This window comes from Podarcis filfolensis, assembly GCF_964270895.1.
Source record: "Podarcis filfolensis genome assembly, chromosome: 2".
NCBI lineage: Eukaryota > Metazoa > Chordata > Lepidosauria > Squamata > Lacertidae > Podarcis > Podarcis filfolensis.
Genome location: NC_139605.1, coordinates 36,949,904 through 36,975,240, shown reverse-complemented (window position 1 = coordinate 36,975,240; position 25,337 = coordinate 36,949,904). Strand labels below are relative to the sequence as shown.

General features: G+C 42.9%; 2 protein-coding genes and 1 long non-coding RNA gene across 20 annotated transcripts in view; 2 read left to right on the top strand and 1 right to left on the bottom strand.

Annotated features, from left to right (window-relative positions):
- Positions 1-23,837, top strand: part of FGD5 (FYVE, RhoGEF and PH domain containing 5) — a 142,507-nt gene extending 118,670 nt beyond the window's left edge. For 6 of the 12 annotated variants that reach the window (XM_083602683.1, XM_083602684.1, XM_083602681.1 and 3 more), the window contains exons 13-21: positions 8,230-8,313; positions 10,000-10,079; positions 15,293-15,392; positions 17,656-17,793; positions 18,653-18,755; positions 19,420-19,550; positions 21,551-21,679; positions 22,040-22,188; positions 23,501-23,837. In XM_083602683.1, coding sequence (XP_083458809.1) covers positions 8,230-8,313; positions 10,000-10,079; positions 15,293-15,392; positions 17,656-17,793; positions 18,653-18,755; positions 19,420-19,550; positions 21,551-21,679; positions 22,040-22,188; positions 23,501-23,537 — 951 coding nt within the window. In that variant the 3' untranslated portion in view covers positions 23,538-23,837. Of the gene's footprint in view, positions 1-8,229; positions 8,314-9,999; positions 10,080-15,292; positions 15,393-17,655; positions 17,794-18,652; positions 18,756-19,419; positions 19,577-21,550; positions 21,680-22,039; positions 22,189-23,500 lie in introns of all 12 variants that reach the window. The other 6 variants (XM_083602678.1, XM_083602677.1, XM_083602676.1 and 3 more) reach the window with 3 other exon arrangements.
- On the bottom strand, positions 1,344-24,272 carry LOC310757541. Of its 3 annotated transcripts, none has more exons than XR_014545308.1 (3): positions 24,158-24,272; positions 22,227-22,352; positions 1,344-1,541 (listed from the first exon to the last, which is right to left on the bottom strand). It is a non-coding gene; the product is annotated as an uncharacterized lncRNA (long non-coding RNA). The 3 variants fall into 3 exon arrangements; XR_014545309.1 differs by lacking the exon at positions 1,344-1,541 and adding an exon at positions 8,249-8,385; XR_014545310.1 differs by lacking the exon at positions 1,344-1,541 and adding an exon at positions 8,303-8,439.
- Positions 23,976-25,337, top strand: part of NR2C2 (nuclear receptor subfamily 2 group C member 2) — a 56,810-nt gene continuing 55,448 nt past the window's right edge. For all 5 annotated transcript variants that reach the window (XR_014545303.1, XM_083602741.1, XM_083602742.1 and 2 more), the window contains exon 1: positions 23,976-25,323. The gene's annotated coding sequence lies outside the window, so the exon portion shown is untranslated. The remainder of the gene's footprint in view (positions 25,324-25,337) is intronic.

Below are 25,337 nucleotides of genomic sequence, written 5' to 3'. Positions count from 1 at the left end.
ATATGACTCTGTATATTAATTGTCTCATAACCATTATACCCTAACAATGGGCCAATAGAAGCCACCCTTTTGGTCTCAGGGTTTATTTGGCACAAGGAATGACAATATTTTAATTTGTAGCAGGATTTATTTATTTTTTACAGCTATATCCTATGCAGCGTTAGTTAGGTATGCCCCCTCAACCCATTGATTTCAATGTATTTAGGTATATATTAGCTTCCTTTGATGCTGATGTAAGTGCCTCTGTTGGGAGCAAATAGAAATTTGCTGGGCAGGAGGATTTCTGTCAGGACTGTTGGGGGAGAGGTCCAGTACCACCTCTGCTACTGTCCTAACCCTGGTGTCCCTGGTCCTGCTGTGGCTCTTATTTGGAAAACAAAACAAAACTAGACGGGTAAAATGCAATCACACACATTCAACATCATGTCCATCTTGCTTCCAATACTATATAAGATCAGGCTGACACCTTATTTTCACTAAAACCTATTTTCCTGTGTGCTTAGCTCTGGAGCATGCAAAGTAATATCCAAGGCTGAGGTGCCTCTGAGCGGGAGAAGTGTGCCTTCCTTTGGTTAGGACTCTCCTCCCTGCAAGAGAGGGGAGTGGTTGTGGGCGGGAGCCGAGCACCGCCCCTAGCAGGGGGCATTAGCCCCCTGCCTCCACCTCACCTGGCTGGCGCCCACGCCCCCTCGGCAGGCATCCAACCAGGTGCCTGGGAGGGGGTGTGCTTAGCAGCCTTTTGCTGCGGTGCCAGCCTCTCCCCGGCCTCATTCTTCGTCGTCTCACCGCGAGTCACCCACCCTCCACTCCCTTGAGTTAGGGCTTAGGTCATTGGCCTTGCTATGGACCTTAGGTTGGTCGCCCTGGTTGTCTAGGGGGCCTGGTAGCAGTTTTTCCATTTGGCATTAGGCTTTTTGGTTTTTTCGCCTACCTCGTAGCAATCGTCACAACTTTTGTGGTATTGGTGGGTAGGTTAGGCATTGGAATAATGTGTTGTGGTGTGTCGAAGAGCTAGGTGTGGCCATCGCCTATGCCTTCAATTTAGGGGTATTCCGTTAAAGGAATCTGGCGGTCGTGTATTTCTGTCTGATGCCTGCTTGGCAGGAGGCCATGGCACGACCCCCGGTGACATCAGGGGAGAGCCTATAGTTGGATTAGCATCAACAGGCTGCACCTACTGGTGAATAAACCCATTTGCTTGAGAGATCCAATGCCTAAGCCAATACCTTTTCACTGCTGTAATCAATAAAGTTGTGGCCTTTCCTTGCCCATTAACCTTATATAACGTGTCCTTGTGTATTTCTTTCCACACTGCGGGGTCGGGTCCTCGAACCACAACTAAGGAGCTTCAGCTAGCCACTGCTGTAGTTTTAGCAGGCAGATCTTCCAGGGACCAGGATACTTCCTTGCAGTAGTGTTCCTTTGCTCTTGCCGCAATGCTGAAGAGGCAGTGGGAGATGTAAGCATAGCCTCGGCTTCAATTTTGCTTTTCACAGTTGTCCTCATCATAAAAAGTTGCAGAGACGGAGGCAGTGTTATAGCTGAAACAAAGTGTGCATTGAAATGAGAGTAAATTTGCCATTAAAGGGCTATGGGGTGGCAATTTCTCCATGAGACATGAGTTTAGGCTTCTGTTAAACATTGTGTTGAATGGGCTAAAACTGGCTGCTCACTGCAGGGGGGGAAATAATAATAATCCCTTGGCATATGGAGATATTGCACAAGCTCATTCTTGTGGGATTTAACAGACATACCAGTGACTCTTTTTTTTTTTTTAATGCTTGCCTGCCAGAAATGAATGATATGGTCATGCATGTGTAGTATCACGAAAGACAAAACTGCTGGAGTTTAGATTGAAAAGGAAGAATAGGGCTCAACCAATTTTAAAAAGTGAAACATCTGGGCCATGCAGTCCCATTCTTGGTAGTTTTTTGTGGGGGTTTTTAAAGGGAAGGATTTCTAGGACAATCCAGGAAAATAAAAGCCTGAGAAACCTGTGATGTACTTCTCAACACTATCGATTGAACTGAAAGCCATCAATGGTTCTGGTAGGAATATCACAATCTGGAGTTTGAGGTTGGGAGGCAGCTGCAGAAGAGAGGATGGGGAAGCTTCATTGCATGAGTAGTAAAGACTGGAGAGACTATCAGATTGTGATGTTTCTACCAGATTTTGAGGCTTTGCGTGGGGATGCAGGAGCAAGGAAGAAGACAGGGAAGTTCCTTTGTGCAAGTGGAAGCCTGCTGTGCAAACAGAGCCAACATATGTAGATTGCGCGTCCATGTATTGTGCGGCTATTATAAAAGTAGAACTTCCCCAGTGATATTTTCTAGCGTGGGACTGAAACAGTCTGAGTAAATGTGTGCTTGGAAGGAGGTAACATTGAGTTCAGTGGGACTTACTTCCTTACATAAAAGGCTGCTGACCAAAAGGCATTTCTGGATCTTCAGGTGGCAGAAAGATGGTCCTTTAGAAATCACATTTTGCACAGCAAACAGACAGTTTTTTATTATATTTGAAATAATTTGGTGATCCATATGCAGGTTTCATTCCATGCCCCACAGGTAAACTGGCTGACAGTTCAATGCTTACAGAATATTCCAAAGGTGTTTAAGCTTGGAGGGGTAGAGAGTGTCAATTCAGTAGCATACCCTGGTGATCTTTGAAAAGAGGATCCAGCATCTCTGTAAACAGACATTGGACTCAGGAAACAGGCAGGCATCCAGTGAAACAGAGCAAACAAACATCCTGCCAGGATGCACCAAATTCAACAATACTGCACAGTTTTGTGGCTGCAAAACTACCGTATTTTTCGCTCTATAAGACACACATTTCCCCTCATAAAAAGTAAGGGGAAATGTTTGTGCATCTTATGGAGCGAATGTAGGCTGCACAGCTTTCCCTCTCTGGGCAGTGTCCCTTCAGCAAAGTGGGAGGAGAAATGGAAGGGGCTCCGCTTCTCTTGCCGCTTTGCTGAAGAGGCGCTGTGCAGAGAGGGAAAGCTGCGCAGCGCCCCTTCACTGAAGTGGCAGGAGAAATGGAGCCCCTTCCATTTCTCCTCCCGCTTTGCTGGAGAGGCGCTGAGCAGAGAGGGAGAGAACATTTTCTTCCTTGTTCTCCTCCTCTAGAACTAGGTGCATCTTGTTGTGACGTGGGGTTTGTGATTTCAGCTCTCTTGACATAATACGCTGGAGACAGTTCTGTAGTAACACTTCTTTATTCAAGCAAACAAGACTGAGAACTGAGGAGGGAAGAGCTACATTTATAGGGACAGGGTACTAGCTAGAAAGGATACATTTTGGAGGGAACAATATCAGGCAATCACAGTCCTGCCTTTTGGAGGAAACCAATAAGACAGAGGATCCAAATACAGCAGCTTAAATGAACCAATAGTAGCTGTACCCTCTGGAACCAAAAGGCAGTTACTTTACCCTAATGCAAATACAGACAATAATAATACAGATATAAAATCCTTTGACTCAATACACAACACATCTTATGGTCGGGTGCGTCCTATAGAGCGAAAAATACGGTACATCCAGGCTCCCAGCGTAGCATAGGTTTTCCTCATTCATTATTCCCCCTTACCAGTTAATGAAGTAGTTCTCAAGTTGTGGGGTTGGGATCAAATTTGAAGGTGCTGGAACATTTGGAGGAGGAGGCACAATTTCCAGGGTGCAAGATTATGAGTCAGACTGCACCTCGATCTCTCAGAAACCTGTACCTGGATAGATTGAATGGGAGCGAGCCCTTAATGATTTTGTGTGTGTGTGGTGGCTACTTGTGGGTTGTATGCTGATTTGTGAATATGCAGAGATCCTTGCACACTAGAGGAAGAGGTACATTTGCATCCACCCCCAAAATCCAGCACCGAAAACGGAGTATAACCTTAGAATGGAGCCCAGCTTCAAATGTTGAGAGGCGCAAACTAAGCTCATGCATATAATTCATATCACAGAGCACTACACACAGGCAGGATTAAAAATCCTGGGCACATAAAAAATGTCCTAACCTGGCACTGAAAACCAAAAAGAATACAATGTCTGTGCCAGTCTGACTTGGGGGGGGGGGGGCAAGTCAGGGAGATCACCACCAAGAAGGCAGTGTCCTTTAAGGCTGCATTTTGCAGATGAAACTGAAGAGGGCCTCATCTGAAGAACTAGATACAACTGGTCACAGATGAAAGAAGCAAGCAGTGACAGAGGAAGCACAAGTGATTTATGTTTCCTGTTTCCTTGTTCTTTTTGGACTTTGCATCAGAGGAAATGCATGAGTCCCTGCTTTTATTATAGCGTGGAAATAATCATTCACGCTTCTTCCACAGTTCTTCTGCAGCTCGTTTGAACATCTCAAAATTGTTGAGGTTCTTTCCCACACTTTCTCTAGGACGACTGCTCCAGGAGTCTGATGTCCAAGCTAAAATTATGAATGCTGTTTTATAGTCATGAGAAGATACTGTACAAATATATTGTCATCTTTATCCTAAATAACTTCTTTTTTACAATAAATTTTAAAAAATAAAAAATTGTCCAGTAGCACCTTAGAGACCAACTAAGTTTGTTCTGGGTATAAGCTTTTGTGTGCATGCACACTTCTTCACACATGCAGACACCTACACACCAATATATTCCCTGTCGGACTATCTTCTATATTTGCAGTGATTCCAATCTTTTCATCTATACAAAAAGGCTAAATGCAAGTCTTGGCTTTCCTGGCAGATCTGACTGGACAGATAGTAAAGCTCACTGTAAATTTGTTTTGTTTTATCTCATGGAAATAACTTTTTTAATTGATCCCATCCCCATATACTAGCATAGATGAGGTATAGGGTTCTTCCCAGAAATGCTATCAACAGCCCATTCTGAAGTTAACCTTTTCCATGTGTACATGCTCACTGATTTACTTCAGATACAATGCCATTGTGCCAGGCATTATTTAGGAAAACATTGCCTCTCCTTTGTCTTATAAACTGGGAAAAGGGAAAACATTTTGATAGGCACTTACAAAATTACTTAAGACTGAGCATCACTTAGCTGGCTATTGCAACTAATCCTTAATGGTATTATCTGGGTTCCCCCTGCTATATATTTGTATGCTGCCTTGGTATCTCTGCAGATTAAGGATGCCTAGAAGCATTTTCAGTCAGTCAAGAACTGGCTAAAATATTGCTCTAATGGTAGCAATGAAATAGCAATGGGGGGAAAATGGCTGGTACGTAGTGCCGGTTAGGTACTTACACCAGCGTAATCTCATTCATACTGCTCTTTTATACAGATACTCAGACCCTGCATGGATATTTAGCATTACCACCCCCCTCCTGGTAAGCTAAGGAGCATTAATTTGAATTTCATAGTGGCAAGTCATGGCCAGTGAGGCCTTAGAAGAGACTGCAGACACATTTCCTTGAATGTAAAGACAAAACAGATGGGAAATAACTCTAATGGGCAATTAACAAAACACAACCACCATTAATGTTTAATAAAACTGAGGGATACTAATCATGGCTGCCATAGCAACAGTGCGCTAGGGCGGCTTCCTTAATCATCACCAACCATACAGTGTCTTTGGTTTCGTGGAAATATTTCTCATAAATAAAATAAGCAGAATTTGTAGCCAAGGGGTGTAGCAGTGCATGCTGGGAAGAGCCTGACAATGCCTCACATGAACTCATTTTTTTTTTGTTGGCGGGGTGCCCTTCATTAGCTGTCTTTTCTGAGACTTGGAATGACCCTGAACAATGTGGCTGGATTACAGGCAAAGAAAGTGTATGTATGGCCTTCTCTGTAATTAAGCAAAGTTTGAATATGCAAAGGATGCTCCAGCCCAATTCTCTTAATTTATTTTTTGCACCGGCACCATTTCATTTGGGAGGTTGAATTACTAGCTGCATGAACCAAGAGCATTTTTGTGGCTTAGTAACAAAATTAATTTCTCTTGATACTCTTCCTGTGGCATTAGTTCCCATATTTAATCTGTTTTTGAAATAAATAAATAACCACAGTCAAATTCATTTCAGTGAACCATTTCTTAATAGCTGAGGCTTTTCCTCTGCTAACCTCACCAATCCCCAATTTCCAAGAGGCTGTAATGAATTTGTCTCGGTGGGTATGTTTAGCCCTTGTTAAACAGGGATACATAATGAGAGCACAACAACGTGGGGGTCACCAAGATGATTAGATTAATGTTGGCAGGGTGGGTAATTTATGAAGCAATAAGTAAATGATACAAAAACTTCCTTGACAAGCCATTTGTCACCTTGTCATATGGAAAGTCTGCTGTTGAGGCTGTTTGAGAAGCAAACATGGGCTCTTTAAAGGGATAAGGAAAGAATATATTTCTCCTTGTGCCATAATAAATCTGATAGACAAAGAATAATGCACAGGAAGCAGCGTGAGTGTATAGCATGGAAGGAACTAATGATCAGGATTCGAGCATCCCAGTTCTATTTTCCAGTGTTCAGAGCTATGGTGTATGTTTTGCCAGGTGTAAGGTCCCAAGTTGCATGCCTAATGCCTCCAGTTAAAGGACTGCATGTTTTATGGTTAAGAAGGCAAACTGCTGTTAAAAGTTGACAGTACTCAGACAGAACAAAGACCCTGTGTTAGTCAACACTATGTCACCGTCATGGTGGCTGGAGTTTGCTCCTGGATTCTACACTTGTGTGGGTGCAATACACAGAAACACAGATAAACACACTAAATTTCCTTGTAAAGAGAGCTTCTTTCCTCTCATATTGTCCATAGGGCTGGTGGCACTCAAATGGTTCCCCCACTATGCTCAAACCGTACAAATTTTCCCCAGTCTTGAAATATTTTCCCCAGTCTTGAAATATTTTCTTAGCTTTAAATGCATTGCGATGTCTGATTTCCCTCATAATGAATTCAATCTTACTTTTTAATATCAGTTCTGTGACTTGTGCTTTTCAGTCTTCAGTATTTGTCTATCCATGTGCCTCTTCGGGTTCTTGCTTACATGGCTTATCCCAATATAATAATGGAGCTCATTTTTTATACAGATATTTTATTAAGACGTTCTGGCAGCCTGATTAAATAATCCGGCGGTAGTGGCATAGTAGTGGATTGTTGCTTATTTTTTATAAAAGTTTTGACCCTGTGGAGATTCATGGAGTGGAATCATACAGATACTATTCAGGGAATAATGATAGCCTGAGAAAATGTACAGGGGGAGGAAGGCCCTGATTTGCCTTCTCCCCACTGTAGCAGATTATACTTTAAAAGAGAGATCTTCTGAATCTTCCGCCATTTTGTCTAGCTTGGCCCTTAACACTTGGTAAATCCCAGTGTGAGGTATGAACCCATGGTTTCACACAATTGACATTTCCTCAGCATAATTAAATATGCAATATTTTGGGAATCTGTAACAGGGATGGGGGAGAAATAGGCTGTAACCAGCCAGGAAAGCTACTGAATGTTTGCACCACAGGGGAAAGTGTGCCACTGTTCCATTGTGTGTGTGTGTGTGTGTGTGTGTGTGTGTGTGTTAAAATCAAAAGGGGCAGCGGAAGCTGAACATGGAAAACATGAGAGGAGTATGTTGTGATTATGATGTTACACAGATACCCTGTAAAAGTGAGTAAAGCACGGCTATTTCACAGTAAGCAGTGACACTCAGCTGAACTCCTGAACTACTATTTGTAGATTTTATATAACAGCACACACCTTTCTAAGTGCTGAATGCCACAAGTTAGCCAACTGTACCACTGTGCCCTAAATGATTCTATCTAAGCAGGCTTGTTTTTAGTGTTCTTTAGCCAGTATTCACAAGACATTTCCTTACTATTACTACTTTTCTTACTTCTTACTACTTTTCTATATAACTTTTGATAGTTAATAGGGTTTGTGCTCTTGCTGGGTGGGGCTATTCCCACAACAAAATTTCCAGAAGAACTGTCTGCTCATTGCATTATAAACAGATAATCTGAAAATGCCCCATATCATTTGACCCACTGGTAGAAGTTATGCAGGTGTTTGGTTAATGTGAGCCGGGTTACAAAGCAGGCGAGTGGTAAAGCCGCCACTCAGCCACTCCGTCACATGACAAATCCTCCCACCCACATTTGAAACACTTCCATTTGGTCCTTTCAGGAACTTGGCAATCAGACCGTTCCCCAGATAGTTCATCAAGTTGCTTCTTGTAGTGGACCTAGAATGCCAGTGAGACTTGTGAGGTATGTTGCAAGTAATTGATTTTGTCTTTCTCTTTGTACAGATGAATGATGTTCTGCTGTATACGTATCCCCAGAAGGATGGCAAGTATCGCCTGAAGAACACCTTGGCTGTGTCTGGCATGAGGGTAACGTTAACACCCTCTCTTTTGTTTAGCACTGCATTTTCATCCAGCTGGAAGCCTTTTAGTTCTCTTTGGCTGGAAGGGAGGAGAGATGTTTTATCTTCAGGTTATCTTTGTTTGCTACAGGAGCTAAAATGAGAAAAGTATTCAAAGTGCAGGAATTTAGAACAAGTTCAGCAGCAGTGGGCAAGGATGTTAATAAAGTCCTAATGAGGCAGTTTCCAAAGAGGCTGGTCCTGAATAATGTAAATCAAAATTGATTTACTATCTAATCAGGATTCCCTTTGGTTCTCTTTGCCGCTCCTGAGAGTTGCTTTAGCTAGGGGTTAATGTTGGAGCACTAACAAGAAGCCCTTCTCCACATCAACAAGTAATGAAGCAATGTGCTGTTGGACGTGGCAGTGTAAGAAGTTTTGGATCAATTTAAATTAATATGTTTCTGAAGAATGTGAAAATTATTCATTGCACCTGTGCCTCCCCAATTTTTTTTCTTTAAGAGATTGGTGAGAGGACAGAGTATATGCCTGATTTGTGAAGTATTCAGAACATTTTAAATTTAAACAACAGGGAAAGTCCTGCGATACCAGTTTAGCTTAATTTCTCCACACTGCCTAGAAAGCTGCTGTCCGAAGCCGTGCTGAATGGATCCAAACCTTCAGATGTCTATTATTCTTTTTCATCCTTTAAGAACATTCATTTTTCCACCATCTCAGTTCCAGAGAGTGGGATCCAGTGGACCAGGTGGTCTTGACCTGGCATTGTAGCCGACTAAGTTCTACTCTACCTATTTAAATTAAAACGCCTTAGCGATGTCTGCTGATTTCAATGAGTGTGACTAAAATAAAGTTCAACCCCTTGTTTCTCAGCTTCGGTTTCCCATTCATAACATGGGAATAAAGATCTGCTGGTGTGCTCTTTGGAGGCTCGATCTGCTGCCTCCCCAGTAGCCCCCCCAATTTTTCCTCTACAGAGGCCTCTTGGTGAATATGAAGCACTGCTGGTCTCCTCCCACACTTGTAGATCTTTATTCCCGCCCCCCTTTTTCCTGATGTAGACCTTCACTCGCAAAGCCATTTTGACGTTTGTCTCAGGTGCCAAAATGTCTTGGTCTGGCCCTGCAGCTGCCTGAGGTGATGCATTGCTCCCAACAGAGTACAAAGGCTTTCACTCATTCGGCTGGCCTTCCTTCTGTGTTTACTCGGTGTTATGTCTGGAGTTGGGGTCCTTGAATAATAGGCAGGGAGGGTTTTATAATGTAGCATCTTATTGGCCGTTGGAGCCGTCCAATCTGGCTCCAGAAGGGAAGTTTGAAGTAGCCTATCAGGTGTGACCTTGGGTGTGAATAAAGGATATATAGCCTGGGTCTGGGAGGGGCCAGCCAAGCAACACACCCAATGACTGTTTTTACCAGCACACTGAAATAAACTCCATGAAACCTATGGCTGTTCTCTTGAGTATATTTCACTTGGCATGCCTCCTTGGAAAACCCATCACTTAGTTTTATATTATGTGAACACCTAAGAAAGCCTGTCTGTGTTGATGGGCACTTTGAGACCTTCTTGGGAACCAGAGGCCACCACGTTGCCCCAGCTCTATGACAAAAGGGATTTAAGTGTCTGCATGCTCTGGGCATGGATGGTTTTTAACAGATTTCCTTCCTACCTACAGACAAATGTCATTTGTTTTTAGGTTAGCCGTCCAGTGACAGAAAAGGCACAAAATGTCTTGAAGATTGAATACGCTGAAAATTGCTTAACTCTATCGGCAAGGTAGGCAATATCATAGCACTATTCGTTTTTCTGGAAAAAAATTGACTCCCTAGACGAGTCCAACTGCATCCCAAGACTTAGCTGGCATCTCACTATATTTAAACTCCATTCATATCCATGGTGTCCTAGTGGATAATGGGCAAGTGTTCAACTATAAAGAAGGCATTCATTTTGAACGTATAGCTCAGAAGACATAACTGTCTCAGCACTTATAATGAGCCGAAGGCTTTAGCTCAGCACTTCAGAAGATCTTAGACAGAGAGCGGAGAGCAGAAAATCTATTTCTAATAGACTCGTGGTCTGTCTCTTGATCTTTCGTAACTTCCCTGCTGTCACGCTTTGCCTCTTACGCTTCTTATAACTTCACTTGTCATGTCCCTGAGGTAACTGGTGGGCTAATAAAAAGTCATAATTACCTAATTCTGCCTGGTGGGTTTTAGGGCATTTTATAGCGCTTAAATGAAAGAGGAAAGATTATTTTAAAAAATAAAAAAAATACTGACAATGTAATGGGGGTCTCTGTTTACAAGGAACCTTCCTAATGAATTAACAACTATTAAAACCAAAAAGTGCATTGAGATCACAGGGTTGCCGGCAGCACAAATGGAACCTTGCTGCTATTACTGCATCTGGGCTCAGTGAAGAAAAGTTTAGGTCTTAGAAAAAACTACATTCATAGGGTTTTGCCTTTATACCCTGTCCACTAGCTCCCTTTACCTCAGTTGGCAAAGAGCAACAGTTCAGGTAGGAATCAGAAGAGCACATGTTTAGAATCTCACGTTAGTCAAAGTGATTTTTTCCATACCTTGGAGCAGTTCATTCTCATGAAGCAGGAATGAATAAGATGCATGAGTTGCAATTAAGCACTGTGAGAAGGAAATAGACAAAAGATTAGAACTGTATCAATGCATGGGTCGTAGGGACCCATTAGAAGCAACTTTTAAGAAATCAGATGACCCCTGAAGTCTGCCATGGGCACAGATCAAGACCACAGGGGGGAAAAACATCTGTAGTCAGACCTAGCGGTATATCTGGCCTTGAGATCTCTCTCATCTTTGTTGTGTAGCTGGCTGGAGTTAGCTCTTATGCAGACTGCAAATGAGATTCTTTGTGCTTTATCTGTCTGTCAGACACACAAGCCCAACCAGGCAGTGCCCCTGTAACAACGGGACTTTAGATAGTCTTGTGGGAGGCTATTCAGCAAAATTATCGTTAGGCTGCTGTGAAACCTTGCTTAGCATTGAGATTTGTAGGGTCTTCCTCGTGGCTAGTTCCCGTGCTGCACTGATGTTCCTTGCTGCCTGCCACAGTGCGGTAGCAATCAGGGTCCACGTTTCCACTGTTCTTAAACCAGGAATTGGCAAAATGTAACTCAAGATCAACTGTTAATTTGAACCTGGGTAATCTGAAGTGAATAGGCAAGTATTTCTGGCTCCCAAACTGTTGAACAAGACCACAGCAGTATGCCTCCCTCTCCGTAATTATACTGTTGAAATTAGGGGTGGGGTGAAGAGGTAGCCAGGACTGATTTGTGTGTGTGAAAGGACTGTAAGCTTAGTTCAGTTCTGGTCCTCAAAAAACCAAATTCCTGGGCTGAGCATTACTGAATTCTAAGTGTATCTCTTTTGCACTTGGTGAAACAGGGTTCTGCTAAAAATCAAATATTGCAGTTTGCTCATCGCTTGATATGCAGAGTTAAAAACAAACCAGCTTTCACAATGAGGGCCCAGGAGGCCACAACAAGATGATGATGATGATTATGATAACAATACATTTATTTTTACCCCACCTGTTTTCCTGGTGGGACTCAAGACAGCTTACAGATCAGAAGCAAGATACCTTGGGTGGTACTTTTGGTAGTTTTGGTTTGTACATCCAGAGCTGTGAGCCCTTCTTCATCCCCAGCAAGCTACTTACACAGAAAAGATCAGTGCCAGTTAACAAAGCAGCAGCCAAGTGTTCTCTCCTCACTTAAGCAATATATCAGTCCAGAAGCAGTTTAATGGAGCAGAAAGCAGATGGGAAGTGTCTGTGGAAGATCAGGCTTTTGTTGGCATATAATCCCTGATCAGATGTTCTGGCTAACTTTGCTGTAGTGCACGCTGTTGGTTTGTGGGTTCATTCTTCCCTCTTTCTCAAAGATGCTTTGAACTTCGTGGCAGGTGATTCTATGCTGCACTTTGTCTATGCATATATCTGAGGGATGCCCCATATTTCATGCTGAGCATATCTGGCGCACATGCATCAAAACCACCCTGTGAAGGGGGCCATATGGATTTAATAAATAAGAATAATAAGAATAATAAAAAGTGAGAAGTATGACAGTAGTTGGAAGTCGTTCACCTTGCAACAAGTAAATGCAGACACAGGCATCTTATCCAATTGACACTCCTGTCTAACAATATGCAATAGTGATAGCTAAAGAGCCATCCACATTGCTGCTTTCACCTGCAATTCTTTTCAAATCCTCTTTCATTTACTCCCTGTCGTAAATGAACACAGTGATTGTGGGCCAGTCTTCTGTTAGTGCAAGGGCTTTTGCTAGTGCAACAGGGCTTTCCTGTCCCTACCTATCTCCTGTGCCCCCCTAATTGGTTTAGAAGATTGAGAGAAACCCCAGGACAGCATATGGGGGGGGAATCATTCCATCAGAGAAGCATTGCTTGCCTGACAGAGCAATCTCCTTAGTGCTACATTGAATTCCTCCCATTATTTCCAAAATGCATGTATATTATATCCAGAGATTTCAGCTAGTCTTGATTTAGTATTTCAGGTGGGTTGGGAGGGGTCTTGTGCCTTTATCAGCTGCATGAAGCTCTCCCTAGCATTCAGAAGTGGTACTGGGGCAGAGGGAAATCTACCCATTAAATTTTTGTTTGTTAATAAAGGAACAAAAGTCCTGCTGGAAATAAGTTACAATCGGACAAAGCTTTCTGACAGTAAGAGCTGTTCGGCAGTGGAATAGACTTCCACGAGAGGTGGTGGACTCTCCTTCCTTGGAGGTTTTTGAGCAGAGGATGGATGGCCATCTGCCTTGGATGTTTTAGCTGAGATTCCTGCATTGTAGGGGGGTTGGACTAGATGACCACTGGACCCCTTCCAACTCTAAGATTGGCAGTGCAAACATCAGAGGTCTTTAATAGATGGAAGCCATCTTGCAAGTAAGGACTTGGGTGAGGGAAGCACGCGGAGAGTAAATAAAGCTGGGAGGCACAGACGCAAGGTGACGCAAGGTATCTCATCTCATTATGCCTCTGTCCTGGGCCTTCTTCTCACCAGCAGGGTAATTGAGTTTTATAGCAGCTGATGTTTTTCACAGTTAAGTGCTCATGGGGGTGTGGGGATTCAGCCTCAGTCAAGCACCATTGATCAGCTTCTGGTTTTCTTCCACAAAAGATAAACTAGTCTCAGATGTCTTTGCCTGATACCGCACACAAGAGCACAGGCTGGAGAGATAACAGGGGCAATGCTGCAGGCCCAGCACTGATGCTAGTGGTGATTTTATACAGAAACTAAAGAGCAGGTCACATTAAGATGTTGCTGCTGCTGCTGCTGCTAATTTCTATTTTTTGTCCATGCCCTCCACAAATTTCCAGGGTTGGTTACAGCAATTTAAAACACAGCATGAAAACCAGTGTAAAACGGATTACAGTCACAAGACCAGGGTGGGTCCTAAAATACATATATCTCAAGTGTCAATTCTTTGTAAAGTTCAGAGAGCTCAGAGCTGCACACTCACGGAGGAGCAAAGTCACCAGCATCCTGCATGCTTTTGATACAAAATTCCCTCAGTCTAAATTTGGAACTAATGTCTTTTTGCAAAGGGGAACTTAATTTAGCTTCTTGTAATAACCATTGGTCTCATTCCCTGCCAATGGTTACACCAACCAACCTGCAACGTTAGTATCGTGCAACCCAGCAATACTTTATAAAATCTAGGGCTTCTAACCAACTGAAATGCAGAACTCTTCAAATGGCATTTCACATGAGACTAGAAAGAAGCTGGAATGCAATGCAGGAGGGATCAGGGCATCAACCCTTTAGAGATGCTCTTCAGCTTGCTATCTTGGCTTTCCTTTAACCCTCGCCCATGCTTAACTTTCTTAAGGCTGCTCAGCCTACAAGCTGCAATTTCTGCTTCAGGCAAGTCCTCTCTCTCTCAACTTCAAGACAGAGGGAGTTTTAGAGCACCAGCAAGACAAAACTTCCAATGGAGCAGGGTTTTGTGACCACTGAGCCATTTTCTCACAACGAGATGAGAGGGCAGGAAATTCGTAATTAGATCTCCCATGTTTTTGGGAAAAAGCAAATGCAGTTTTGCTGGGAAGGGGATTCAGCTCTGATCCCCGGCAATGGAGGTGAGGGGTCCTTAGGGCTTATCCAGGAAAACCCACGGTTTAGCACTGAATTGGAACCAACAGCAATCAAGTTTCCGCAGTTTGTCATTTGTTCCAATTTAGCGCCAAAGAGCAGGTTTTCTGGGGGAAAGCAGCAGGACAAAGGCAAAGCCACTTGGGTCCAAAACTGCTCAGACCTGTGCTTTCTAGGCATGAGACAAGCAGAAGCGCGGACAAGCCCTTACTTGCACATATTTTTTGTGCTCTAAATCTATTTCTTCACACCCTACCTGCCTGCAGCTGCTATTTGCCCTATGGGGGTAAACATAAAGATACCCATATGCCAGTTGCAGAGGGCCAATTCCTATTGAAGTCCTGGCAAAGCAGGTGGAATAGTTTTAACTCCCTAAGAATTACTCTCTGAAAGCTTTTCATAGTGCAACAGCGACCTCTAATGTCTGCAGAAGTATGGGCTTACTGCTCTTGCATGCAAGTTTTGGGGTTGTCATTTTTTGCAGCCTTGAAATGTCATTGGCATCAAAAATGTATTTTTCCCAAGGGAAATCCAGCAAGTATTTTTGTAAAACAAAAATGTGTCTTCCAGGACTCGTTTGTTGTTGTTGCAATTTAATTGACTCGTTTGTGACATCTACATAACGCATTACAAATTAAGACTCATTTCGAAGCACCTCAGATCAATGCAGATTTCCTCTCCTGAAGGGCACGTGGACAGACTGCTATGAATGGGAGGGCTTTGCATGACCTCCGTGGACAGCCAGAAGAAGAGCAAGGGGAAAGGAATCTTAAGGACAAAATCCTGCCGTTAAGAAACAGGATGCCCAACTCTGACCAAGTTGCTTGCATTTCTCTCCACAGCTCCTGCTCTGAAAGGGACGAGTGGTACAGCTGCATCAGTAGATGTATCCCAGATGACTACAGAGTTCACACTACAGCTGCCTTTCACAACAGTGTTGAAGTAAGAGCATGTTCCAGTGACTTGTCTGACCTGTTTGAGTAGGTTTAAGAAGACCCTCCGTGAGCTAGGGACTTCCCTTGCATGTGAAGAAAGGCTCCAGCAGATTGAACGGACAAGACCAATAGTGGGTCCAATGGTCAAGAAGGACGGTTTCTGCACATACTGTAGAGGAAAATGAGAGGCAGATGGGGCTTGTAAACCTGGGAAGGTAGCCCACCTAGGACAAGGGAAACTCTGATGCTCAACCTTGCAGGTTATCTTTGGGAGCGTAAACCCTACACAAATTCGGAGTGCAGTCCCTAAAACGGCTGGATGGTGCCTTGTACGCCTCCTTCTGTCAACTCCTGCAGCCAAGCTGGTGTCAAACTTACGGTATTGCTCTGCTTTCCTTTGGAGCACATCAGTGAGGGCAAAAGGGGAGGGGGTCTTGTTGTCTGGGCAGCTCAGGACCTCCATACACACTGCCCAGGATCGTGCCACGGGGAGGTCACTTTGGTGCTGCTAATGCAGCAGTTTTACTTCACCTCTGCAGGTGCACTCCATTGTCTCTTGAGATAGAGGGATGCCAACAACAACAAGGAAAAGAGTCCCCTATGGCCAGGCATTTGGATTATTTTCATGTAAATTGCCCTGCCAAAGCTAGACAGCAAAGGTCACCAAGGCATGTGTGTTTAATATTCATCCATCATGTGGTTGCTCCTGGAATTTTAAAATTCTTTCCAGTTTTATTGTTGTGCAATGAGATACAGAGGGACTCCAGGTATCTTGCTGTAATGAGGCTAGCATTAGTTGGTGTTTTATTTTTGCAAAGCACTATTATGTGATAGTCCAGGATTCACAGACTGATGTTTGAATTGGTGGGTGGGTGGTCCTGCTGAGGCTGCACTGGATGGCCTTTTGATTATTTTCAACCCTGGTTCTCTGTGCTTAAATGTGTTTTGTTTTAATTTAAATATTTATAACATGCAAGGGTAACAGACACTGCGATAATATTAAACCAAAAATCACATAAAACAAGAAATAGAGAACAAAAGAACAATACAAGATTCTCTGTACTGTAACTTGTAAATAAAAGTTGGCTTGAAAAATGTTTTGCAAGGACATGAGTAAAAAAAATTCCAGTGCAATTCTATATTTCTTCCCACATACGGTAAGTATTCCCCTTTCAAGATGAATCTACCTGTACGCACACTATTGTACAAACTGAAAGCAAACTAGCACCTTGGGAACATTTTTTCTTAAAAAAAAAATCCCCTTCCGTTTTTTTGAGGACAGATAAAGATTTGGAATAAGAACCTATGCATTCAGTAAAAATCCAGACTGAACGCTAGATTTGGGGTTGTTAATGAAATTAAATCTATATACAATTTGTTAGATGTCCTAAGACATCGTAAAGTGACAGTTTAAGCCTGCTTCACATACAATTTCCTACCTAGATGTAAGTTTTGTGCATGTAGACACAACTGTGTGCTGCATTCACCTCTTTATTTGCACATATAGCAAAATAGATATGCATTCATTCATGATAAACAATAGTGTGTATCTGGCCTAAGTGTAGCTTTACGACATATGCATTATTTTCTTTTAGGCAATCATAAAAAGTAGACTTGTCTGGGACTGAGCAATAAAATGTTCTTTTCCATTCAATTAAATCCTGTGGTAGTCGCCTGCTGTGAGCAGTTCTAGACTCCGTCTGGATTTTTAGGGTGAATCCAGAGCCAGCTCCCTACATGCAGCCATTTCATGCTTCATTTGGAAGCTTTGGGAATATGCTAGGGTAGCAGACTTCGGTCTCTTGTTACAATGGTGCTAGAAAAGAGGAAGTGACTCAAAGATGGTGTGGCGCATGCATGTTCCATTTACTGGAGGAATGGCACCCTCTTGACTGATCCTCAGAATGTTGGGGCGGGGGGGGGGGGAAATGTCTCCAAGGCATCACTGTCTGTATCTATTGCCATTCTTTGAGATGGCATCGTCCCAAATGCAACCACTCTTTAGAAGTCTGCACATAATGAACATGCAAAGCACTGCCTTGGAGGCACTGCCTACCCCCTCTACTGCCATTGCAAGAGAGATCAGGAAGCAGGACCCACCAGATCAGGTTTTTGTGGGTTGCACTTTTCATGCTGAACGGTGAAAAGACTGGGGCTAGCACTGAATCCCAATGCACATACCCGCCAGTGAGTAGTTCAGGTGAAGCATAGCCTGTACTACGTGGCAGAGCTAAGAATAAAGCCAGTGCATTTTTGCATTATATTTTCAGCTTCGGGAAAGGCTGGGAATGTCCTTGGGTGAGAGACCTCCAACCCTGGTACCCGTGTCTCACGTAATGATGTGCATGAACTGCGGTTGTGACTTCAAGCTCACGCTGAGACGTCATCATTGCCATGCATGTGGGAAGGTAATTCGTGTTAAATCTGGCTGTTTTCACATATCTTAGCAACTAAGAGCACTCTGCTCAAAATATCTTCATTGCACCAAGTAGGACTTTCTAGCAGCTTATGACAAAAGTGGAGATGCCGTTTCTACACATAGGATGAAGAGTTTGGATTTGATATCCCGCCTTTCACTCCCTTTAAGGAGTCTCAAAGCGGCTAACATTCTCCTTTCCCTTCCTCCCCCACAACAAACACTCTGTGGGGTGAGTGGGGCTGAGAGACTTCAAAGAAGTGTGACTGGCCCAAGGTCACCCAGCAGCTGCATGTGGAGGAGCGGAGACGCGAACCCGGTTCCCCAGATTAGGAGTCTACCGCTCTTAACCACTACACCACACGCTCTCATAACTGGATTTCATAACAGCATTGCCCTGTGCTTCATGAACACAGCTGGGACTGTAGTCAAGCACAGATCAGTTTTACAGTGCTTCCAGAAGGCCTGTGGAGGCTGATCCCTGACATGGTGCTGATGCTGCCGTTACTCATTTCAGAAGATGATGGGCAGGATGTAGCTTTACTATAAAGAATGACGGCCACACATAAGTGGAAGATGACAAACAATGTGGTTATATCCAGGAAATAGAATTAAAGAGACTTGTTTCATTACATGAGTCATCTCAAGCTCTCTATCCTGTCCTCTGCTTAATGTACCTGGTTTCTGCTTCAGGGCAAATTGCATTGAGTGTTGGATGAATATGCAGTGGTGGCAGTGATGAGACTGGATGGTCCTGGACTGGATTAGCTTTTAAGTCTCTTTTGGATGTTTTCTACTCATGTCTCACTGGTCTGCAGAATGCATACATACCACATCTTCTGTTCTTGTAGATTATATGCCGAAATTGCTCAAGAAACAAGTATCCTCTGAAGTACCTCAAAGATCGGCTTGCAAAAGTCTGTGATGGCTGCTACACTGAACTGAGGAGGAGAGGTGAGTCCTCTCTGTCCCTCCTCACATACCAAAAGCAAAAGGCTTCTTGGAGAGCAGCACTTTTTGACAGAGACACCCATGACAGAGAACTAATTTTGTGTTCACCAGCCATCCAGCAAGATTGATTCAGGCAGCAGGCATGAGCTGGTTACTGCACCAGTTCTCTTTGGAGCAATTAGCTATACCCTGCCACTCCTGGAGGGAAAACATTATACTGTGCTTGATGTAGGGTCAGTCAGTACACAAAGATCACATTTGTTCCCAGAGAAGAATATCCTAGAAGTTTTGACTTGTGTGAAATGCCCTTAATTACTGAGGGGTGTTTTTATGCATTGTTGCCACATCCTAGTCAGACCAATGGGCTTTCATGTGTAGAGTTCAGAGATCCAATTTGGTGGTGTAGGATGAGTGTTTGACTTGAACCGAAAAGCCTAAGCTTAGCTATATTCAGTCTTGCAATCTAGCCTACCTAACAGGGCCATTGGGAAGATGAAGTAAGGAAATCTGTGCATGCTGTCCTAATCACTCTGGAAAAAGGGTGGGAAACAGTTGCAAGAAATAATAAAGAAGTGCTTTGAGACTGGATCTGTTACTTGAATACAGAACAGGGTTGGCCTGCACAGCAAATAATTTTTTCCCCTTCTTCCTGTATCTACTATTGCAGAGCGGCCACTAAGTGTGAGCTTCCCTACAAGTTCATCCAGGTTTTCAGGCAGTGCCTTCTCTTCTGTCTTCCACAATATCCACTACTCATCCTTCAAAAGACAAAAGAAAATCCCTTCAGCTCTTTTGGAGGTAGGATCAAGGATGCCTGCAAAAAGGCAAGGAAACTAAAAGACAGGAATGCTCATGTTCTATGATCAGTATATGTAATTTTCTCCATTGCAGAATTAGCCTGCTCTGCACATCATTTGTGTCACTGTGAGCTTCTACTGGGATATGCTGTTGTACCAAGGGATATTCTAGAATGGAAACATATAAAATGTGGGGGGGGTGGGATTCTCATGTTTCCATCTGAAAAAAACAAAAGCATTTTTAAACAGACTTTACATACATACACACATGCACGAACACCCAATATGGAACCATATTTTATTCACTTCCTTGTCAACACGCTTCCTTGTCAAATTGATCACAACTGAGATGTCTAAAAATGAGGGCAGCATGAACATATTGAAATGTCACAGGTTGCAACTTAGTATTGTCCCAAGTTACCTTGCCACAATCTTCTAGGGACAAAACTCTGTCCATTTTGAAACCAAAGCTGGTATCAAAACAATACTGCATTTTATTAGTAGTTACACCCAACAATCCCAGAGGGTGAAGCAGAAGCAAGACCAGCTAGCCCAGATCAAGGGTTTCTCACTTGAAACAGTTTTCCACTGTTAGTTCCTCACAGTCAAAAGAATATATGGACTCTGCAGTGGACTTTAGTGTCATTGGCTGCCTTGGGCATTTCTTATTTTTGTGAAATGGGAGATATAAATGTAACAAATAAATATGTGTTGGCCTTACTAACTTCTAGATTCACACTGCTAAACTTATCCGATTGCAATAAAAGCAAATAAAATTCAGATATATGGACATATTTACCTTTAATTCAGTTGGAAGCCTTTTAAAATCAAATAGCACAGCAGTGTAGCTTTAAGGAATTGAAAACACATTTCAATGCGTAAACATCAATTAAATAAAAATAAACTGTAAGTAGTCCATTTTCAGTTGCAGCATTAAACCATGGTTTACTGTTAGTGAATGAGCTTGCCCCACCTCCTCATCTGGTGCAGTTGTGAGATCAGAAGCATCTGCTTCTAGTTTTAAACTAACCACAGCTCCATTATATTCAAACTCATGGGAACTGTGGTTAGTTCAAACTGTGGCTTTATCACCCTTGCTTGTTCACTTACCAGGGTTTAAGCTAACCACAGTGAGCTGTGGTTTAAAAATGGGAATCAGGTGGTTCTGACCTCATTGTGGCTGCAACAGAAGAGAGGGGTGACGGAAGTGCACTAGGTTAAGGCTTGTGAACGCTCATCCCTGCAATACTAATAAAGACCAAAGCACCCCTTTGCGTCTCTTCAGTTAACAAACTCCCCTCAACAAAGGACTGCAGTACAGTGGCAAAATACATGTGAACTACAGCCTCTCTATGCACTTCGAAAAATATCCAAGGTGAAGCATTATAAATGTCATATGCTGTTTTGCTTAATGTGGGGGTTCCTGCCAGAAATAGGGACTAACAGACACTAGGATTCAAGAGATGCCACTGTGAATATCACTAGGATAATCCACAAGAATGGTCTTGTACTCCAGTTTTGTATCTTCCAACTACCTGAGTGCCACAGCATTTTGTGTTTCAAATTATTAGTAGTTAGAACTGTCCTAATCTAGCAGCATCAACCTTACTTTCCATCTCACTGAAAAATGCTGTTTTGCCAAGTAAATATTGGTCTGTGCTTTCTACAATGTTCTGGACACCAAAACCCCATCATGTGCATCATTATTCAGAACTACTGTCCCTTGTCCAGGTAGACATAATCTAGTAGTATAAATGGGCAGCATGGCCAAAGATTTGGGAACACACACCTAGGTTGTGCAAAGGGTCCATTTGGTTGCAAAGCGGTATGCTTTTAATATTCTTGCTACTGACATGGATGTTTGTTTCAGAGGTATGTACATATCTGAATGGAAAGCTATTTAAATCAGAGGGGAGGGGCACATTCTTGGTCCTTCAAATTAATCTGTTCCTTTCCAAGGCATTTGCTGTCATGAATGGTTTGGTTCTTGCCCATTTACAGGTGGCAGCTTCAGGAGAGGGCTCTTCTATCAGTGGCTATCTCAGCAGATGTAAGAAGGGGAAAAGGCACTGGAAAAAGCTGTGGTTTGTCATTAAAGGGAAAGTGCTCTACACCTACACAGCGAGCGAGGTAAGGTCTGCTGTCATTTGAGATCATTCTTTGGCTATCTATCATGTACTGCACATTACATGCACAGAACTGGAAAGTGTATCTGGCACTGATAACTCTTATCCCCCACCGGCATAAAATGGTTATTTTAAACCTGTAGGACACTTCAGGATCGTTAAAATGTGCCACTGAACTTCGCTACAATCGGAGATTTCCGAAGATGGTTATCTGGAACCCAGCTTTGTTTATATTTTGCTGAGGCCCCAGGGCATACTCACTTGTACAATGAGAAACGGGCCTACTCTCTTTCTCAGAGCTCAGATCTCTGTGTGTAGCACTCCCTCCCTCTAAAACCCATCTTCCCTTCTGCACTGATTTCAGGATAAAGTCGCCACAGAGAGTTTGCCTTTGCTGGGTTTCACAATTGCCCCAGAAAAGGAAGGCGGAAATGTGAATGCAGTTTTCCATCTTTACCACAAGCAAACTCTGTTTTATAGCTTCCGAGCAGAGGATAACAATTCAGCACAGAGGTACTGAGTGTTTGATCTGCCCACAATAACATACTAACCTGTGGGGGGAAACACTGTTTGCAAAGCTTCTAGCTCTTCTAATGTGCTCTCACTTCCTTTTTGAAGCTCTCTGAATGCTGCTAAATACGCACAACTGCTTTTGCATCAGCTTTACATAGTGCAATCTGTTAACACAAACAGTCTAGCAAGCATTAACCCAGCAACAGAATTGGCTTGGCCATGGCAAAGGGTCTGAGATGGTTTGGATTGCTGCAGATAGGGAAGTTCTGTGAAGGCAAATGAATTTCTGGTGTAATACAGTGGTACCTCAGGTTACATACATTTCAGGTTACAGACTCCGCTAACCCAGAAATAATGCTTCAGGTTAAGAACTTTGCTTCAGGATGAGAACAGAAATTGTGCTCCGGCGGCGCGGCGGCAGCAGAAGGCCCCATTAGCTAAAGTGGTGCTTCAGGTTAAGAACAGTGTCAGGTTAAGAACGGACCTCCGGAACGAATTAAGTACTTAACCCGAGGTACCACTGTAATTGGAGTTGCTCAGTCCAAGCATACCACATTACTTGGGGCCAATGAGTGTTATGTATTGGTCTTAGAATGCTCCTGTAATTGCTGTGCTTGAACATACGTGGGAATACATGATATTCTGTTAGGGTAGGTTTGTTTCCTACCAAACCATGAATGCTTGTAATTTACAGTGCAGACCTATGCATGTTTGTTAGCAGGCAAGTCCAATGGTGCTTTCTCCAGCTTACATTTACCTGTAATTGTAGCCAGCCATAGGTTGATATGGAAGCTATGCACTTATGCAAACGCAAGTGAATGTTTATACAAATAAGGGATAGTGTGAATAAGTGATCCTGTGGTGGAAAATGCATCAGGCAACTCATTCTAGTATTTTCCAAATTTCACCTGTGTGGCATATTATGTTTTTTAAAATAATAATAATAATGGAGCAATGGAACATACAAGCAGGAGGTTTACGGCACAATCCTACACATATCTACTTGGAAGTAAGGACCACTGAGTTCAAGGTGTGTATAAGATTGCAAATCTGAAACCTATTTGTATCTACAGCTGTCCATACATTATAGCAACCATCTTCCATGCAAATAGGGAAGTGCGGAAGGTATCTGGCATCCTAGCTATAGTACAGGTGATGAAAAGCCAGTGTTGCAAACTGAACAATGTTCCCGTAACCCCAAAAATCAAGTCTAGGCTATGCATCATTCTGCATATGCGTGTTAATTCTTGCATGAGCTTTTGAACAGAGACATACAATAAGATGATTATGATTCTACTCTTTTTTTTCTTAGATGGATTGAAGCCATGGAGGAAGCATCTGTATTATAGCAGTTATCAACCAAGTGGACTTTGAATGAACACATTTATATTTGCAACAGCACCCTTCTGTTGGAAGAAACTGTATATATCCCTATGTGGCTAAACACACAGGAGAGAACTTGTATAAGACTATTTTGTTCCTTCCTCAAGCTTATTCCCTAACAGGTGGAAACCTTTAAAACAAGGAATATTTATGGTCCTTTTTTCTATCTCTGCAAGTTCAAGTTCATCCTTCGCTGTACTCTGCTCCCATATAATACAGTTGCATATTTTCAAGTTTTAGAATAAATGTATGCATTATTTCAAAAAGATACGCTTAGTCACTCATAGCAGCTGGTTCAGTCCTATTTACTTAGAGAGTATCATCAACTTGTTCCTGTGTCAGCCATGAAGCTGAAGTATGGTGTCCTAAATTTTATTCAGATTACAGCTTCTTATCTAAAGAATTCTGGACTGACATACCACTAATCCATTTACAGTGCCTGGGTGAAACTGTGCCATGCTTATTGGAATTCCTGCCAAAGAAAATGTGCGTAAACCACACAATGGTAAACCATTTCAATGGTAAGGAACAAAAAGGTTAATTCAACTTGGCATTTACATAGATGGTGGTAAGTCTTCTTTCTTACCAGTTTCATCAGTCCTCTGCAAGTCCCAACCCGATTCTACTGAAGAATACATCCATCTCCACTCCAGAGGATGTTAATTCATTGCAAACCTTCACATAAGGTTGTCTGAAACTGATTGTATCTAGAATTATTATACTGTTTTAATCGCTGAGGGCATCGGATTTTTAATAGTAATATAGTAATAAGATTCATAATCCAAATCTAGTGTCAGCAGCACTTAACTCCAAAGGCAGAAAAACATTTAACTGTTTTGGTGGCAAGATAAGGAAAGCTGGGAGAAATGTTCCATTCACAGTTTATACCAGCTCTATTCCGGCACTCAGGCTGCACCCGCACCATACAATGAAAGCACTCTTGCACCACTTTGATGGCTGTGGCTTCCCCCCAAGGATCCTGGGAAGTGTAGTTTGAGAATTGGGAACTGTGGCTTAGTGAAGGGTCTTGTAACAACCCTTTGCCCGTAGTTGCTGGGTTTCTTTGGAGGAAGCCAAGACTATTACAGTGGTGCAGGAGTACTTTAAACATATGAGTGGCAATCTCTTACATCCCCATCTTCAATGCATGAAGGTCCTAAGACACAAACCTGTTGTATGTGCATAGGCTCCTTGGCCAAGTTAGAACCCTGATCACGTAAAACATCTAGGAACCTACAAGCCCAAAGCAGGCTCCCTGCTTAAGACCTTTCCTGCAATGTGTAGGGTGAGGGAAAGCAGCAAGCACAAGAGCAGGGCCAACTGCTGTTCATATGATGGCAACCATGTGCATCTGAGTGCCTTAGTGGGGCTATTGCTGCATCCAAGGAAATATACGCAACTACACTCTTTAATTGTGCCACTCACTTCAAGAATGGTGGCTGGTATTCCACTGTATTCTGCCAACGGAGCAAATGTAAGCATACTGTGGCCATAGCCACTAATGCTTCCTTGTCTAGCAAAGGATTACGAAGATGTGTAGCAGCCATTACACCTCGCAGTATATCTCCAGTGGGTGCACGTACTCATACTGCTCCATGGGTTTGCAAGCTACCTTGAATCAGGCTCTGACGGGAAGTATTTAAATAGCCAATGTGGTATAATGGTTAGCATATTGCACTAGGACCAGGATTCAAAATCCCACTCAGGCATGATGCTCACCATCTTTCTTAGCCTCACCTACCTCACAGGGTTGTTGTGAGGATAAA